At 40.2% G+C, this 16,928-nt stretch overlaps 2 protein-coding genes across 3 annotated transcripts; both read right to left on the reverse strand.

The window, feature by feature from the left end:
* Window positions 1-4,043: 4,043 nt before the first annotated feature.
* On the reverse strand, window positions 4,044-8,523 carry mibp (muscle-specific beta 1 integrin binding protein). The gene is made up of 8 exons (XM_062556715.1): window positions 8,282-8,523; window positions 7,271-7,361; window positions 6,528-6,576; window positions 6,148-6,322; window positions 5,033-5,104; window positions 4,767-4,873; window positions 4,556-4,641; window positions 4,044-4,381 (listed from the first exon to the last, which is right to left on the reverse strand). The coding sequence occupies exons 1-7, from the start codon at window positions 8,305-8,307 to the stop codon at window positions 4,556-4,558; spliced, it is 606 nt and encodes a 201-aa protein (XP_062412699.1). The 5' UTR covers window positions 8,308-8,523; the 3' UTR covers window positions 4,044-4,381.
* A 1,217-nt stretch (window positions 8,524-9,740) lies between these two features.
* Window positions 9,741-16,913, reverse strand: atcaya (ATCAY kinesin light chain interacting caytaxin a). Of its 2 annotated transcripts, XM_062556975.1 has the most exons (13): window positions 16,274-16,913; window positions 15,085-15,161; window positions 13,527-13,585; window positions 12,977-13,210; window positions 12,580-12,750; window positions 12,366-12,468; window positions 12,078-12,209; window positions 11,775-11,861; window positions 11,597-11,695; window positions 11,282-11,317; window positions 11,066-11,140; window positions 10,879-10,947; window positions 9,741-10,682 (listed from the first exon to the last, which is right to left on the reverse strand). In XM_062556975.1, exons 1-12 carry the CDS (start codon window positions 16,310-16,312, stop codon window positions 10,914-10,916), a joined length of 1,146 nt encoding a protein of 381 aa, XP_062412959.1. In that variant the 5' UTR covers window positions 16,313-16,913; the 3' UTR covers window positions 9,741-10,682; window positions 10,879-10,913. The 2 variants fall into 2 exon arrangements, with proteins under 2 accessions (XP_062412959.1, XP_062412960.1); XM_062556976.1 differs by lacking the exons at window positions 15,085-15,161; window positions 16,274-16,913 and adding an exon at window positions 14,394-14,625.
* Between the last annotated feature and the right edge of the window lie 15 nt (window positions 16,914-16,928).

Below are 16,928 nucleotides of genomic sequence, written 5' to 3' on the forward strand. Positions count from 1 at the left end.
CTCAGTTTCGTTCAGTGAGGTGTTTCGTCCAACTTCTTGAGTCTCAATGTCCGCATTTTGGTCTGCTGTTATTTCAGCATTGTCCTGTGATGATGCTGATGGTTGGACGTGTACTGCTTCGGACACAGGCTCCTCTTCGACGTGACTGCGCTGTCCCCGCGAGCCGCCGTTCCCAGAATATTCCTGCGTTAAGGCGTGCACACCTGTTGTGCCATGGAGTGCATCGTAAGTGCTAGGGGTGGTTGGATTTGCACTCACAGCATCTCTGCGGAAAGACGCCAAAAACCTCTGATTCCCGTTACTGGAGATGAGGCTGTTTGCCGCGTAGGGACCAGCGTCGGAACTTAAGAAACTTTGTGACTCCCGTAAATTCAGTGGCAAAGCAGAGTCCACCACATTGGGGTGAGGTCGCCGGGACCTAGACGCTGAATCTGATGCTCTGGAAGCGGCGGACCTCCTTGGAATTCCCAAACCTCTATGTGTAGTTAAATAGAACTGACTACGTCTCCTTGACTGCACCGGTCGTTGAAACTGCGATCCAGTGCTCAATAAACTGTAGACATGGCCGTTGCTCTCCCACTGCACTTCATGCCGCCATGGTCCAGCGCGCTCGCGTAAATGGCGCTGTCCGGTGCTTAAATCAACCCATGTATGGAATAGAATAAAAAGCAGAACTATTAACTTAATCATGGTAAATGGATAGAGCTGTTCCACTGTGATGTTTTTTTCTAATGTGATGAATAGCTCCTAAACTTCAGCTGGAGAATTTAAAGCTTCATTCTGGCTATTAAAGAGGGTGGTGCGTTATAAAGAGACGGCAAAACGGAGGTGTAAGCCACCTACTTGTTCCAAAGTTTATCTACGCATGCACAGATAGCTGTAGGATTTTGAGAAGAAGCACCGTACACTTAACCATTTCGTTTCTGAAATCCTTACACAAGGATATTTGTTTAGTGAGGTAAATGTGGCGAGTAGGTGGCATCAGAGGTGGTTTTCACGTGGAAGGCTGTCAAATTTAAACGTGCAGTACGCGCACTACAAGTAGGTTATGTTGAAACTGGAGGGAAACGGCAGTGAAAGTAGGATAGCGATTAACAGCTAATATGAAAGTCTATAGACTTTAGACTATAGACTATATATGTAAAGTGATAAGTAACTGGAAAGTCCGGTTAAATAAGGAGGATAACTTTTGCATGTAGCATTGAAACGAAATGCTCTTGTTCCATTTTTCCAACACCGTCCGGCTAGCCGACTATAACACCTTTCCCCCCATCTGGCCAATAACAGTAACCAGGGGGCGCCGGGGGTAAAACTTGGCCTGAGCGGTGAACACTTTTTAAGGAGAGGAGAGTTTACATTAAGTGCAAATACCAAGGCAATGGAAAAGCAGACAGACTGTTTTCTTTTTTTCTAACCACAGCTAAACTGGGAGAAACGTAACACTCTAAAATGGCCTTGTCACGAATTGGAAACTATGAAGAGCGCCAGTGTGATTGGGATCTTGTCAGCTTGCAATGGCATATTACAATGCGTGTTTGTCTGACATGTATCACCACACGATGGCGATGCTGAGCATCATCATCTCAACCGCACTTTCCTTTTTAATTTGTTTGGCTCCTTAGATATAATAGTATTATATAATAGTAATAGTAGGATTTTTGACATACATGTCAAACATGTCATACATGAGGGCACAGAACAACATAGCCTACTCCTAAAGTAAATACAATATAGAAACCCAAATTTAGGATTCAAACCAAAGTAGCCTAATAAGGAGTAGCATTAGATTATGTGGTTCTTTTACAATGTGTGAAATGCAATGCCAGTTGGAGAGATGGAAAGTATTTCTGATCGTCTCACCTTTCCCCTGTATAGCTGTCCTCAGTCTTAGGGTATGGAGGCTGGACGTGATGAGGAGAAAGTAGCTGGCTGATAGCTATGGGCAAGAGGCCAGTCAAGCTGTCAACCATGGCACGTTGACCATTATGAAGGCCTATCCCTGCCACCCTGACAGTCACGGCTAAATATAAACACACTGACTGTCCCTGCGCCACAAGCACTTACAGGTCTCTCAGCAATGTGTGACAGAAAGAGGAGCTTTCAGCTATAAGGGCAATTAAGCAACACCATGAAGTGTGAGGATGGATGATGGTTCATTCTGGAGACTTCTGTGGTCATTTTTTTTTTTTTTTATGAAATTACAAACAGTGTGTCCATACCTTTCATGTTTTACTATGTCATTGGAATATTCTGACTTCAGTTGATTCATGAAAACATATACAATGCTTTGCTTTGAGACTTTGACTAAGATTTGTCGTTTCACAGTAATTCCTTGAATTTGACAATGGAATTTATCTTCTGTTTGTTCAGTGAATATCTACATGTCCAGGGGAGGCAGACAATTTGTAAATAAAATTATTTTTCTAAAAATAATTTAAATGAGACCTAGGTCACTTTCAAGGAAAAAGTCTAGACAGTATTTGTTTTTGCTCAGGTCAGCCTTCAGTGCAGACACCAGTGTAAAGCCACTTGGGAGTATTTCTGGCTCCTTAAAACAGCGGGTGTGGAAAAGCTGATCACTTGACTGGCTGACGTTTGCTCAGCCTTTCAGACCTCTGTACGTTTGCTCTGGGATTCATCACCCATACCCCACCCAACCATACCATTCATAAAAACCCACGGAAATAATTCTTGTCGCACCTCACAGGGTTGTTTGGTCAATGCTAGCCATGCAGGCAGGGCATTCGTGGCCGTTAGCTGGCATGGGCCTAGTTGTGGTCTGTCTAAGACCACACATAGCAGTGACACATCCAGGGGTTGTCCCCTCACACATCTCCACATCATTGTTAAACAATCTTCAGGGGAGACATTTGGGAGATCCAATTTCATGTATGGCATCATCAAATGTATGGCCTCATTCAGATGGGGTGGGTTCAATTGACTCAAACCACAATTTAACTTCTGATTAGCAGATATCAAAATAGACCATCTTGTTACAGTGCTAACAGACTTTTATTTTCCTCTAAGCCTACGTAGAGTGTCTTGGTTAATACATTTTAGCAGGTGTACCAAATAAATGTTTTGGTAGAATTACCCTAAACTGGAAATAGATCACTTTTCTGTAAGAGGGTTTACCTGGATGTTATTTACTAACAAACATGCGGTTCCTAAACCACTGCCCAATGCAGTAAAGTCAGTTATTTTGATCTACAGGCTAAATTAATCTCATTCCATGGCCAGACAGGTTTCTGGATGAAGCCTTGCATGGCTTCATCCTCTGACGCTATACAACAAATGTTTTCCACTTTCTGGAGACTCTCGTTTACCAAGCTGCCAGCTTATTTGAGAAAATGTTAATATCTTGTATTACTTTAATATGATCTTAAATATTATGTCATATGAACCTGTGGTAACCACAGGCAAATATAGGCTATATCGGTGACCTTTTACTGCCACACTCATACTCCTTAAGTTTTTAAATAGTCGTGGAGACTGTTCTGGTACTGTATGTTGTAGTTATCACTTGGACTAAATTGTCAAACCAGAAAAGTCAACCAGCTGAAAATATGTATGAGAAATATTCAGTGAGATTTACTGAGACCACATCTATCCCTAAATGCATTCCAAGTGAGTAAAAACTAAACATAAATCCACATTCATGGCTAATTTCATAGCAGTAGTATACTAATACAGAGACATACAATGTCCTTTTCTAATCCTCCCATAGCCCTATTTATAACTCAGGAATGTGAGACATGGGCATGTGCAAGAAACTCATGTGGTTCGAAACTAGGCTACTGATGACCTAGAGCCCATGTTCTGCATCTAAAATTATAGCAGTAACGCAGAATTAAATTACAATCATAATGTGTTCTTGGAATGCAAGGTCCTAAATGCACTGAAATGACCGGATAGCATCAGCAATTACAATAAACCTCAAACCGTATGCAGAATGTAAAATCATTTAAATAAGATGAACTCAACTCATATCCGCTATTGTCATTGTTTATGTTATAAAGTTACAAAAAAGATTGAAGATAGTATTTTTGTGTTATAGAGCATTCACAGGATTGTGACACTCATTTATTTGGAAAAGGTCTTTCAAAGTAGGCAGGATGGAACCTGCATGAGTACACAAATAAACTACTTACACATATTAGAAAAAAAATACATAATCAAGTAGTAATTGCAAGTGACAGAAAAAACAAAACTAATCAATTTCTTTCAAAAAAAAAGATAAATTAAATTCATTCCATCATTCTATATACAAAACAACTGTGGCAAAAGACAAAATAAAATAAAATAAAAAATCATCCACAAGAATGTCTTCAGACTGCCTCCTATTTACAGATCTATACATGGCAGCGATGTGGAGTTGTTACTGAAAGAGAAAACAACATTGTTATTGAAAACAAAAACATTATAACAACATGCACTGCAACAAAGAATCCAGATTCTAAGTTAAGTCACACACTGGAAATATATAATTTTGGATATATTTGATAGCAGTTGATTAACTGTAGAAATGCTTCTTCACTTAATCATTTACACTTACCTATAAACAATTTAACAATGTATTCTGAATGTCTTCAAACACCATGTTGAAGATTTCATCTTTAGACTTCAAGCCATCCAGATATTCTGAAACAAAAAACATTTTTTTTTTTAATTCAAAGGCAGAGAAAAAGAAAAAAATAGGAAATATTAAACAGTATGAGAACATAGTCCCATGAATTTATCTGTATGTAACAAACATTTCCACGCACCAATGTTCAAGCAGCTATCCTCCATCTCCTTCCTGTGTTTCAGGTACATGGGCCAGACGTGCCCATCAAACAAACCGGGGGGGTCTGGGACAGTGTACTGTCTTGTACTGCAAAACAATCATATTTTCCATGTCGTTATTTTGGGGCTTCTATCCAGCACAGATCAAGTCTCCAAGTCTGTATGGGTTAATAATTGGGACTCCTCGAATTGAGTCCACAGCGAACATGTTAAAACTGTAATTATGCAAAACTGCACATATACAAACCTTCTCCTCCTTTTGCATTCTTCATATGGAATGCTGATGTAGTAACACTTGTCGAAGACATCAACCAAGGGCCTTCAAACAAAACAAGACACAAACAGTGTGAAGACATGTGCATAATATAGATACAGTGTGCCATAACCTCATTACATACTAACCCACCTCCTTACATAACTTATAACATCAGTATCTCCTTTCTATGGAGTCCCGAGTGTACAGTGAGTCTTGTGAGTGAGAAGATATCACACTTCGTAAGAAGCGCTGCTCATCAGCCATGTCCAAAACATGCTCTGCTCCAATCAGCAGCAACCTTTCTTATCTGCAGCTCTGCAGTGCTACGCTCAGAGCTATAAGTGTTCTACTACTTACATGTCACATGATGTCGGACTAAGCAAACTGTACCCCAAACTTCCCTGAAGCTTATCTGACAAAGCTCATTTTTATCTTTCTCCAGAAAGAAAGATGTTCTTTTTTAGGTCACTAAAGACATTCCAGACTCTTAAAGTCACCATTATGGTTAACACACATTAGTTTAATATTCCTAGTTTGTTTAACTCTAGGTGTACAACCTTTTTTGTGACATTCCAAATAGGATATGATGTACTTTGTCAATAAATGCCAGGATTGAGTATGTGCGATTGCAATGTGTACCATAGTACATAGTATGGTTGCAAAATATGGACAGGGTTTAAAGCAAATAAAATGTCTGCCTGAAGTCATCAAAAACATTCGAAGTTGTTATGTACGATTATCTACATTCGAAACGGTTTCACCCATGCCAGAATCCTGCCACTGCGCCCAAGAACTGTAAAGCTGATAGTACATGGGACAACATTCTGAGTAATGTTGCTGGGCAACGCTCCTCATTATTGTGGTTCTGGCATGTTCCCATTGATATTTGGGCAACAATTTATTTCCTGGAGAACTTGAAATCATCTGTAGGCAAATCATCATGATCGTCCAATCAGAATAACGGAAGCTGGTTATGTGGCTGCCCAGCAACATTGTTCAAAAAGCTACTCCATGCATCATCACCTTAAGCCCTGCATGAATAAACGGATCGGAATCTTACTATCTAGACCTGATGTCAGATGATGCAAACTTGCAGCAAGACTCACCTGTAGTTGTAGAGCAGGAAACCCTCCACAATCAGTATGTGGGTCTGCTCCTCTTGGTCCTCCACCTCTGCCGTCGGCGACAGCCGCACGCCGTGAGAACGGGCAAACTTGACCGGATTCTCCATCCAGCCTTTCACAGTGTTGACCATGGCTTCCATATCCAGAGCTGTAATCACTACACAGGCGGAGCAGACATACAAATGTGGAATGCTAGTGTCAATTCAGAGTTAACCGTGGATGACCAAATATGATCACAAGTGGTGTGAAACTACTAAATGTAGATAATGTTCATTGTGACAAATTATTACAATAGCATTGAGGTGGAATAGCACAAGGAATGGATGTATGGCTGGGTTTCCTACAGTCAAACACGATCTTACCATCCCATTGCCTAAAGCCGTCCTCTCCGACTTCTATTTGATCCGGTGGCTGAAATAACAGTGACCAGTAAAACACTGCTGCAACCTCAGGTTGACCAGCACACCAGACGGCCTGAGCACATCCTGAACTCAAGCTAACACACATCTGCTCTAGCCACACAGAAGCATGCACAGAACAAAGACTGGGTTTGGAAATCTTGTCTTTCATAGAATAAGTGGGAGTGTAGAATGTGATGGGGTGTAACGGTACACAAAATAAATATCACAATTCGGTATGTACCTCTGTTTTGAGGTTACAGTTTGGTTCATTTTTGGTACTTCATTCACTGACAATAATTCACTAAACATATGCAGGATTAGCATTTTGAAAAGATGTCAAGTGATTTTGGCGCTAATGAACTTATCTGACATATGGACCGCCACTTAATATGTTTGTGTGGGCACTTGAATTTGAAACATGGTCAATATGCAAAATGCCTACTGTTGACTACTGAAAACCGCATTTGGTACACATCTGTATTGAACAGCCTGTACCCAAACGGTTTGGTACAACTACGTGTACCTTTACACCCCTATCCTCTATCTGTATTATATATTATATCTATACATCATAACAAGAATACAAATGTTTAGTGCGTGTGGTGTGTCTACTGTGCTGTTCCACAGCTGTAATGTGTCCCTGAGCTCATGTCCTTTACTCACTGTTACTTAACCTTTTAGCAACAAACTGAAGCAATACTTACCTTGAAGAAATCATCTTGATGGATCACACAGCAGTTAGGTAACAGATTGACCAATCTTTTCGTTAGAGTGGTTTTGCCACCATTTGTCACACTGCAAATAAAATCCAACATAAATATGGACAGATTAATAATACTATAAAAAGTCTAGACCAAAGACTTGGTTCCCAAGCTGATCCTGTAACGTTAATTATGGTTAGCCTGCTTTGCTTAACAAATACTTAAAATTGGCGGGACCATCATTAGCTGTAAGCTTCACGGTCCAGTTTTAGGCTATGCAAGCTAACGTCTAGCAAGTTTAGTAGTTACAAATTTGCCAGTAATAAGTAGCGGTATTTCTTTCCCAGTTACTTCCAGAAACATTAACACTATTTACTAGTATACAATTTAGTCAACGTTGGAGGCAAAATTGGCTAACTGGTTTGCCCAACCAACGTGGTCAACAAATCATAACATTGGACAGCACAGCAGTTATTACATTATACAGTAGTGCAGGCATCATGGTAACTGATACTAATAACACCAAATATGATTGCAACATATAAGTAACAAAACTTTGGATACAAATAGTCCATTCCACCGGAAACTACATCCTGTGTCTGGCTACTAACATTAGCTTATTGGCTATTGACAACAAGGTTAATGACTTCAGTGCCACTTCCCACACGGTGCCGCGCAATATTTTAAATCTCCCGCTTAAACTTTTAAAACGAACTACCAACATGACGCAGATGGGCATTAGGTTGTCATACCTAGTCATACCAGATTAGTATAACTCTAGTGTTATTAAATATTTAGAAGTGAAGTTAATGAAACGTCTGTATAGAGCTTTTGGCGAAAGTGTCCAAGCTAACTTACTTACATTTCGACATCTTAACGCGACATGTTTCAATCAATGACCAAATATGTCATTTATTTACCAACCTATGTAGATTACTTAGTAAAACATTATGTATTGTATAAGCGCACTAGCATAACGTTACAGTTGAAGTTTCAAATTAAAAACCAACTTACCCGCCAATTCCTATGATGTACTTCATCCTGAAATCGGTTCTGCTACAGACCACGACAGCTACTAAAATTGAGAGGGACAAGTTTCCAATGACACTGACCAAAATCCCCACGATAAGCTAGCGCTACCTAACTTTCAGAAGTTGTAACGTTATAAAAGCCTGGCTAACGTTATCTAAACTTTTCACGCAGCAGTTCATTGATACCTTCGAGACAGACACCACGAGCTATATTCCAGACCACGGTCGAATCACTAGAATATTTACCCCTCGTGGTTGATTGTGGGCGCGGCTATTTTAGAGCAGCCAATCGAAATCACGATAATAACCAATCGGCGTTTAGGGATCTCCAAGGTTTACATTATCTACTACCACCTGTTTTGTGTCTTTGTGACAAAGTAACTGCTGACCACTTACATGTATTACTGATGGAGCACGCACTGACACCTATAAGGTACAGGCACATTGTGTAGGCTATTAGCCTACGTCAGGACAATGTGACCAGCTTCACGTAAACTTCACATCAGCTGAATAGCTGGATACACTTTCACTTACTTGTAGGCTACACTGTAAACGTGGTGTTCAACACATGGTGTTGCAAATGTGCCCTTGGCAGCTTATCTATCTTAAAGACCAGTTTGGATGGCCTATGAATCATGTGTATTCTAGCTGCTTACAGTGAATAAAGTTGAAATACCTGCTAACACACTCTTAACTATTTGCCCCAATAAAGTAGGTACGGGTACAGTAGGCTAGCCTAATGTGATTTAATGGGCACAATCAGGTGAGTTTTTATTTTTATTTTTTTATCTTATATTAGTTCAAAGTGAGATAACTTTTATAGGCTATAGGCTAATATAACCATGTAAAACAGAAGTGAGGAGCTTTGGTCTGACTAACAAACTAGGCAACAACCTGACAGCACCAACAGCAGCACAGCTGATAAAACTTGCTGGTATTCCAACATCTTTTGTCAACAGAGTGTGTGGAAGCTGCTCACGTTTTCAGTGGCAACCCATTCCAGACAACAGATATGCAAATAGCCTGGGCAGTGAAATGCTTATCCTTTACTTGGCCATGCAGTGTAGCCTGCCATCCACATTAATTTGATGATGATGTAAAACAAATTACTTACATTCATCATATTAAATTATACTGATACACAGAAGACCAGTGACTGATGTTCACAGTCCAAGATGTCACATAAATCGTCAAAGGCATGAGAGCAATATTTACAGTATGTGACCAACACCTGCCTTTCCGTTCACTGGCCAGAGGACATTTTGACTAGTGAGATTAACATGATCTATGTGTATGAGCAGTTAAGCTTGGTAAATAGCTGTAGCCCAACAAAGAGATGTGAATAGTCTTGACTGACTTATATAAAGTTTTGGCATGGCACAACCTGTGATGAACATGTAGTGTGCCCAAATAAGTTATTTTCTGAAAATATTCTATTAACATTCAGTATTGATTTTAATTATCACCGGCATCAACACAATATTAAAAGAGTAATCTTGTTTTAATCAAACCAAAATGGTCACATTCAACGTTTGTGAGAAGCAGTAACAAATGACTGGACAGCATTTTTTTTTTTTTGCAGTACCATATCACATATCTTTATCCAAAACTAAAGGATATATTAGCTGTTCACAACAGTTGTGATTCATATTCAGAATTCAATAGTCAAGCTATACAGAGGCACCAGCATTTTCTAGTAATTCACAAGTCCAAGAGAGGCCCATATCCAGCAGATTGTATTGCTGTTTCATTTCTTCCTTTGTCAGTACAGATCATTATTTTTTACATTTGTTTGTAATAATAGTGTTGTATTCCACAGCTGGTGACATAGCTCACTTTCTTATGTTTGGAATACAATCGGAAAAGTTCCCTTGTTATGGATTTGTCAGAACATCAAAATCCATGCCAAAATACATAATATAAATGGACATAAGCAGGTAACAAAAGGGCTAATTCAAAGGCGCACTTGAGCTGTGCAAATAATACATTCAATAACATTATAACATATTGAACAAAGCAGCTATACAGTAAGGTCCCAATAATGCCATTCGATTAACACAGAAAATAAACAATCTCTTCTGGTCTATCAGTGCATGTGCCTTCAAATGACATACAGCAATAAGGTCAACATGCATATGGCAATGAGAAATTAAAAAAAATGAAAAACTTGGCCATAACAATTTACACATTAAGGAAATATATAAAAAATAACATTTCACGAATGACAAGGCAATGGAAGCTTGGAGAATATGTGCTATGCTCCAATCTGTCACATGGATCTTCAGATGAATGCTCCTATTTGGCAAACCAGGACAGAGGCAAGTCCTGTGATGGAACTTGGATATATGGTGCTGTGGTATAGCATTTGGAAAGAGGCGCTCCATCTACCCAACACAAACACAAAGAGCTTTTGTATTTAAATCAAACACAGAGAAATAGAAAGGACAATATATGACCAGAACTGTGAACTGTGAAAACAAATAGCTAAATGTCTAAAATGACCTAAGAGGCATACATGTAAAGGTTACTCCCTCTAACTTTGCCATCTAAAAATTGCTAGAAAGTTCCAGGTCCTGTTACCTAATGGTAAATGGTCATTTGAGATCCGATTCCTCTCACAATCCTTGGTCCTCAATTATAGATTTAGGCCTGTAAAACATGATGAACAGTTGATATGTTTGATTACTTGAATAGGAGTATTTAAATTGGATAAATAAATAATAAATAATAAAAGCATGACAAAGAAATTAGGCCATGTCTGACTGACCTCTCTGAGTTGGATTTAACTGGGCCTTGCTGCTGCTGTTGCCTTATCTGCTGTTCCCTTTGCTCCTGTTCCAGTCTTCAAACAGAATATTGATTATTTCATATCCTTTTATTCTCAATCATATATACATTATTCATGCATAAAACTCTTTAGAAGTTCCACATTGGCAACATTAAATCAGAGGGCAAGAAAATATTGCAGTTATCAAAGCTCTACCTTTCTTTCCGTGCTTTAATCCTTTCCTCTTCAAACCTTGAAATAATGATTAAGAGAAACTGAAATGTTTTATCATGTATATAACAACAAAAAATAGCATGACATTGCACAAACCAAATTACTGCATATCAAACAGATTTGCCCCTAACACCAAATTAATATTCAAAACATTGTCCCATATGCCATAACAGTCTCAGATTAAAGACGCATCTGTTATAAATATTTCTCCCGCCTTTGGTGGTTTCCAGGCCTGTGTTTTTGATGAGAGCGTTGGTGGTGACAGATCTGTCTTCCCCTAGTGGCAAAAATACTCACTGAATGACACACTGGGGAATCTGCACATGCTCCATGGGGACGAGCTGCTCCAGTTCCTCTAAGCTGTGCACGTAGCGAATCTTGTTCATGAACTTCACGCTGTGAAAGCGTAATGAGGTGGTATCACTTACACTGACATGCCTTAGTGAACGTCCACAACACACAGAACAGTAATTACCTGATGAAAGGCCTGGAAATGGCCACCACTGTGCGAATAAACCAGGAGGGGTGAGCAATGATGAGAGATTTTAAGTTCTTCCTTAGTCTAGTTGAATAAAAAAAAAAGTTAGACAGAGTAAGCAATGTTATCCAATCAAACCTCTTCATCAATATAGATTTGTTTGTGTGGAAATTACCTTAACAAGACATCACAAATAATCAGTTACATGCGGTCGTATTTGTTGGCTGTGTGTTGTCTGTGTCACACATGCATCACAAAGTGAAGAAAGGCATGCTTGCATTTTGGCACACTCGTTCATACCTTCTGTCAATCATTTGATAGCACTTCTTAAGCCATCCTATGCCTGGCATCTTACTCCGTGGTGTGCCTCCGTTCATGTAGATAATCAAATAGTCCTCCGCAACCAGCATCTCAAGACTGCTCACCACATACCTGGGGGTGGGTGGGTCAGTGTGGTTCAGAGGAAGGGGGAGTGAGTTGAGGGATTTCAGTGAGGTGAAGGGGCAAGCAGTTTGTGGAGGGGTAAACACTTCATCAGTCGGCGAAAGCATTCACTGAAATGATCCGTTGTGGATCACTCATACTCACAGGAAGAGATTTTCCATGATGTAGTGATATTCCGTACAGCTACTGTCAGGGAGGTAGCACGCAGAAAACACAATGATGGCATTCAATCCTTCTCCATAGTAACCTGAAAAATCATACATACAAACCCAGACATAATAATTTGAATGCATGACATTTACGTTTCCATTTAAATTCAAATGAGCCTGTGAATTGTTAGCGGTTTGGCAAAGCCTACCTCCGTGAGATACGACACGCAGGTATGGCCTAATGACCTGCATGTCAATGCGGTGCTCCTGCTCCCCGATGATCACCGTTCTCCACAGTCGTCCATTCCCACCTGCGGCATCGTCATCCTCCACTTCGGCGCCTGCTCCTTCCGCCGAGGTTTTCGCAACAGGGGTGTCATCTGAGTGAGGCGAAATATTACAGCAGTTCATCCAAATGATCTCAAGATTCTAGAAACATTCTAGAAACACAAGCATGTAGTAGAACAGCTTGCGTAGATAGACAGATTTATTATTTGTCCTTTTGGAAAATTATTCTAGATTGTAGTAAAAACAATTTGTTGAAAATTGTTGTAGATCATATGTGTGAGCAATACAATCATAAAACTCAAAGTCAAAGTGACTAACCCTCCCACTCAAGGTCATTGCCGTTAGGGACAAACTCAAGAGAGTCATCGTCAGGTGTCTCAATATCATCCACGTTGATATCAAGGTCATCAGGTGTATCCAGGAAGTCATCAGACAGCAGTGACCCTTCACTTTGGTCCAGCGAAAGGTTCATGTCTGGAGCCACTAAGGTGCGGCGTTTTCGGTGGGATGCTGACCCCCCCGCCCCACCAAGATGAAGGGAGTTTGGTGGAGCTACAATGGCCAACAGAATATACACAAATACTTCAATTACTGCCCACTGGAAAGCGGAGGCTGGCTGATAAGTTGAGGAGTGTAATTAAAGATGCATCATATACCTCGCAACATCTCTTTTTAGAGAAAATAAACTCTAACTGGCAAAGGTGGCAAAAAGTGTGGTTGAGGACATTGAGGAAGAAGCATGAGTATTCTTTATGAGGCTTTAAAGCAGTTGACATAATGAATATTACAGTATGATCAACTGGGGAGTGTAGTTGAGTGATGAACATGATTGGGTGATAGATTGAAGTTTTACGATAGCTTCACTTACATGTTCTGTCATCATTAAGGCCACAAGATGACTCCATTTCACCTTCCTCCGGGAGTGGTCTAAAAAAAACCAACACAATCTTGACACAAGGGAAATTTAGGCAGTGCAACAATATACTATTTACTGCAGCAGCAAGTCAGCCTTTATCACAACAGCCGGATTTCCTGAAAGCCCTTTCACACACTTGCCGTTTCACTCTATTCATCACTCACACAGCACTAGTCACTGATCAAGTCTGTCTTTATGAAGCTCCCATGGAGAGAACAGAGAGGCTGCTATGGTCGTAAGCCCCTAATAATGGATTCTAATGAATTCAACAGAGGAGGAGGGATAGCTAGTGGTACTTAAAGGGGTGGTTGTATTTGGTAGCAGCTGTCTCCGCGCTACTTAACTTGCATGGGGTGTCATCTCCCTCACCTCCCACACAATGTGCAGGCAGGGAGGCAAGAGGAGAGGGGGAGCAGGAAAGACACAATACCATTGGGGGTGCGAGAGCAGAGATGTCGGCAAAACAAAGCGCACGCGTCCGAAGGAAATCAACAAAGGACTGGACGTTCTATAGAGTATAGACGCAAACACAGTACCGTAGCCAATTTGGTTAAAAATAATACACTGCAGCCATTTATAAGCCCCCCCCCCTCTCTCATGTTTCTTTTCCCACTGCAGGTAACGCACCTTATCTGAAGTTAGCATATCTGATAACCATGATTTGATACACACTGAGCTGTAAACAGAACTGTTAGATGGCTGGCCAGTGAGTATGCCTGAAGAGTATCATCAATAATGCCATTGATCCAGAGGGATACGACTAACACTGGAGGGCAAATACTGAGAAGCTAATATGGAAAATCAAGTGTTTGCACTTACCTTTAGAAAAACAGAAGGAGAAATGGATCTGATGAAGACTGATTGTCCTGTGTCTGTAATTTCTAAGTCTATCCCCACTCAATGATAATCTTGTGCCTTTCACTTGTATTGTGCTAAGAACCACATCTCTGAAGACCTTGCCTAAAGATGCTAAAACACAGCCTCTGCTATTTTCCTCTCTATTCCTGACCAGCCTCCATTTTCCTGGTGATGCTGTGTTGTTGGCTGCCGTGCACGTCACATGACGTGACTGATTTCCATTTAAGGAGAGAGCTGCACCTGCTCATCTCTGCAAGACCACAGGCAGAGGGAACTGACACCCGAGTCCTCTCTGCTGTCAGATCTGGTCCTTTTCTGAGTGGCCGTGGGAGGATTTACGGAATCTTTCCAAAACCCAAATCAATGATTTAAAATTACTCAATTTCATTATGAAAGTTTCAGTATGAGTAACGTTCCCACTTTTACTACTTCTAATTCAGTAATTAATCTGCATTATCAATCAAGATGAATCCATATTTTAAAATAAAACACAACATAGGGCCTACTACATAACAATCCAATAATTCAGTAGTAAGCCTTTGAGATACATGGGAAGGTTTTCGCTGGATTATCTATCAAGGATTATTGTGGCTGTGTTTTTAAAACTCAATAATGATAATCAAATGGTCTATGAACCCATGAAGGGTCTCACCTGGGAAAGTCTTCATCCTGCCACTCGTCTCTCACCTCCATGCTGTCCAGCAGTGATGTGGCCTCAGTGGCAGCCATCTTTAAGGGATAAGAGGGGCTTGTGTTACCAAGGCAGGCACAACCTGATCCATTTGAATTACAAAATCATCTCAGCACTCATTTCAAACGAGGAGTGCATATCCTGTACTTTTTGACATGAGGTACACATTGAGGAATCACATGGAAGTGGAAAAACATGATGGTCAGTGCTATGGAAGTACTGGCTTCAGTTGTATCTGATTGTTTGATTGCTTTGTTAGCAATATACTGTTTTCTGATTAAATATCTAATATTTCATTCAGGTCACAAGACCTACCTCACCAAAAGCATGTGAGGCACATGTGACCAACCCCCTGACTTTCCTCAAAGTCATCCTAAATAGAAGCAAAATGTAATCTTCCTACACAATCCTCTAATCCTAAATTGAGCTGTCACACTTTGTTGTGTCAAATCTCACCACACAATTTGGAAAATACTATTTTGAGGGCTAGAGATTTCAATGTCACTGTAAGATATTTAACTGAAATGAAACAGCAGTTCCCTGAAGTAGAGGGTTGAAAAAAAAGTAAATGTAGACAAGACAGCTATAGGCTGGATAGTTTTTTTTTTTTTAATTATTATTATTATTATCATTCTTTATTTTGTAAACTATTGCCGTTCTATGCTTTTATTAGCTATCTTTGTTTGCTTGTGCTTGTACCACACACTGTGTATGAAATGTGCCATATAAATAAACTTGACTTGACTTGACTTGGTTGTGAGCCAGATACATGATGTGATTATGCATGTACTGTATGTATGCAATATTCTGCTGTTTAAATTGATGTGTGACCTTCTTAGACCCACCAACCAAGTGAATGCAGGGCAGTGCATTCTGTATGACATGCAGATGTGCTTTTGGTTTTGTTCATCTGTGCAAAATAGTTGGACTGCTGAGGCAAAACTGACATGTGGGCAGAGTCTCACACTATTTGAGCAGTTACCATTTAATCTGAATATTCTCATGTGAACTACACTGTTTTGTCAATATCCTCTCTTGAAAGTACTTGCAGAGTTGTGTAGATGTTGGCTGATCTACAAAACACAATTGAGCCAAATTTGAACATGACAAAAACATTTTAAAGAACATAAGGTAAACTGCTGATACTCACAGTTGCAGATGCCAGGAGGTCGATTGTGTCCTTCCTCATCAGTGTTAAAACTTGACTGGAAAAAACGAGGGCCTATCCAGTACAAAACCGCATTCTCTCAAAATAATTATCCTCCAGGGAGGAAAAATCGTTTATTTTAAAGGCCTACCAGGTGCCATGGCTTCAGCCAAAACTCCGCATGGTGCACACTTCAGAGAGAGGGCTACCTGTTCGAAAGGTCTTAACTTCAATAAAACAACAAACATCTCTTAATGGTTGTCTCAATGTGTCTCCCACGGCAAGAAGTCTGCTGTTCTCATGCACTTCCGTTGTAATTTATTCTAAGAAATTATTCAAATAGTCTTTGCACTGCCTGGTCCATGGCAACCGCATCTGCCAGTCAATCCACAAAAATTCACCCGACCTCCCCAAAGTGACCCCTTCCAATCACATCAGCGTGCATCAGGTTTGTGTTCCATAGTAGGCTATCTGGTTCACTTCAGAACCTGGGATGTATCTCACGCGGCTGCAAAAGAGTAGACTACAATTGCACAAATTTTCTTCCCAGTTTTCAAGATCCAGCAAACTATTCAACCATGCAACCTCTGTCACTCTAGTCGTAAAATGACGGATGACATATTCTGGAGAGCTTCTTTCAGTCAGTGAGGTTAAAAAC

This window comes from Sardina pilchardus, chromosome 15 (assembly GCF_963854185.1).
Source record: "Sardina pilchardus chromosome 15, fSarPil1.1, whole genome shotgun sequence".
NCBI classification, from domain to species: domain Eukaryota; kingdom Metazoa; phylum Chordata; class Actinopteri; order Clupeiformes; family Clupeidae; genus Sardina; species Sardina pilchardus.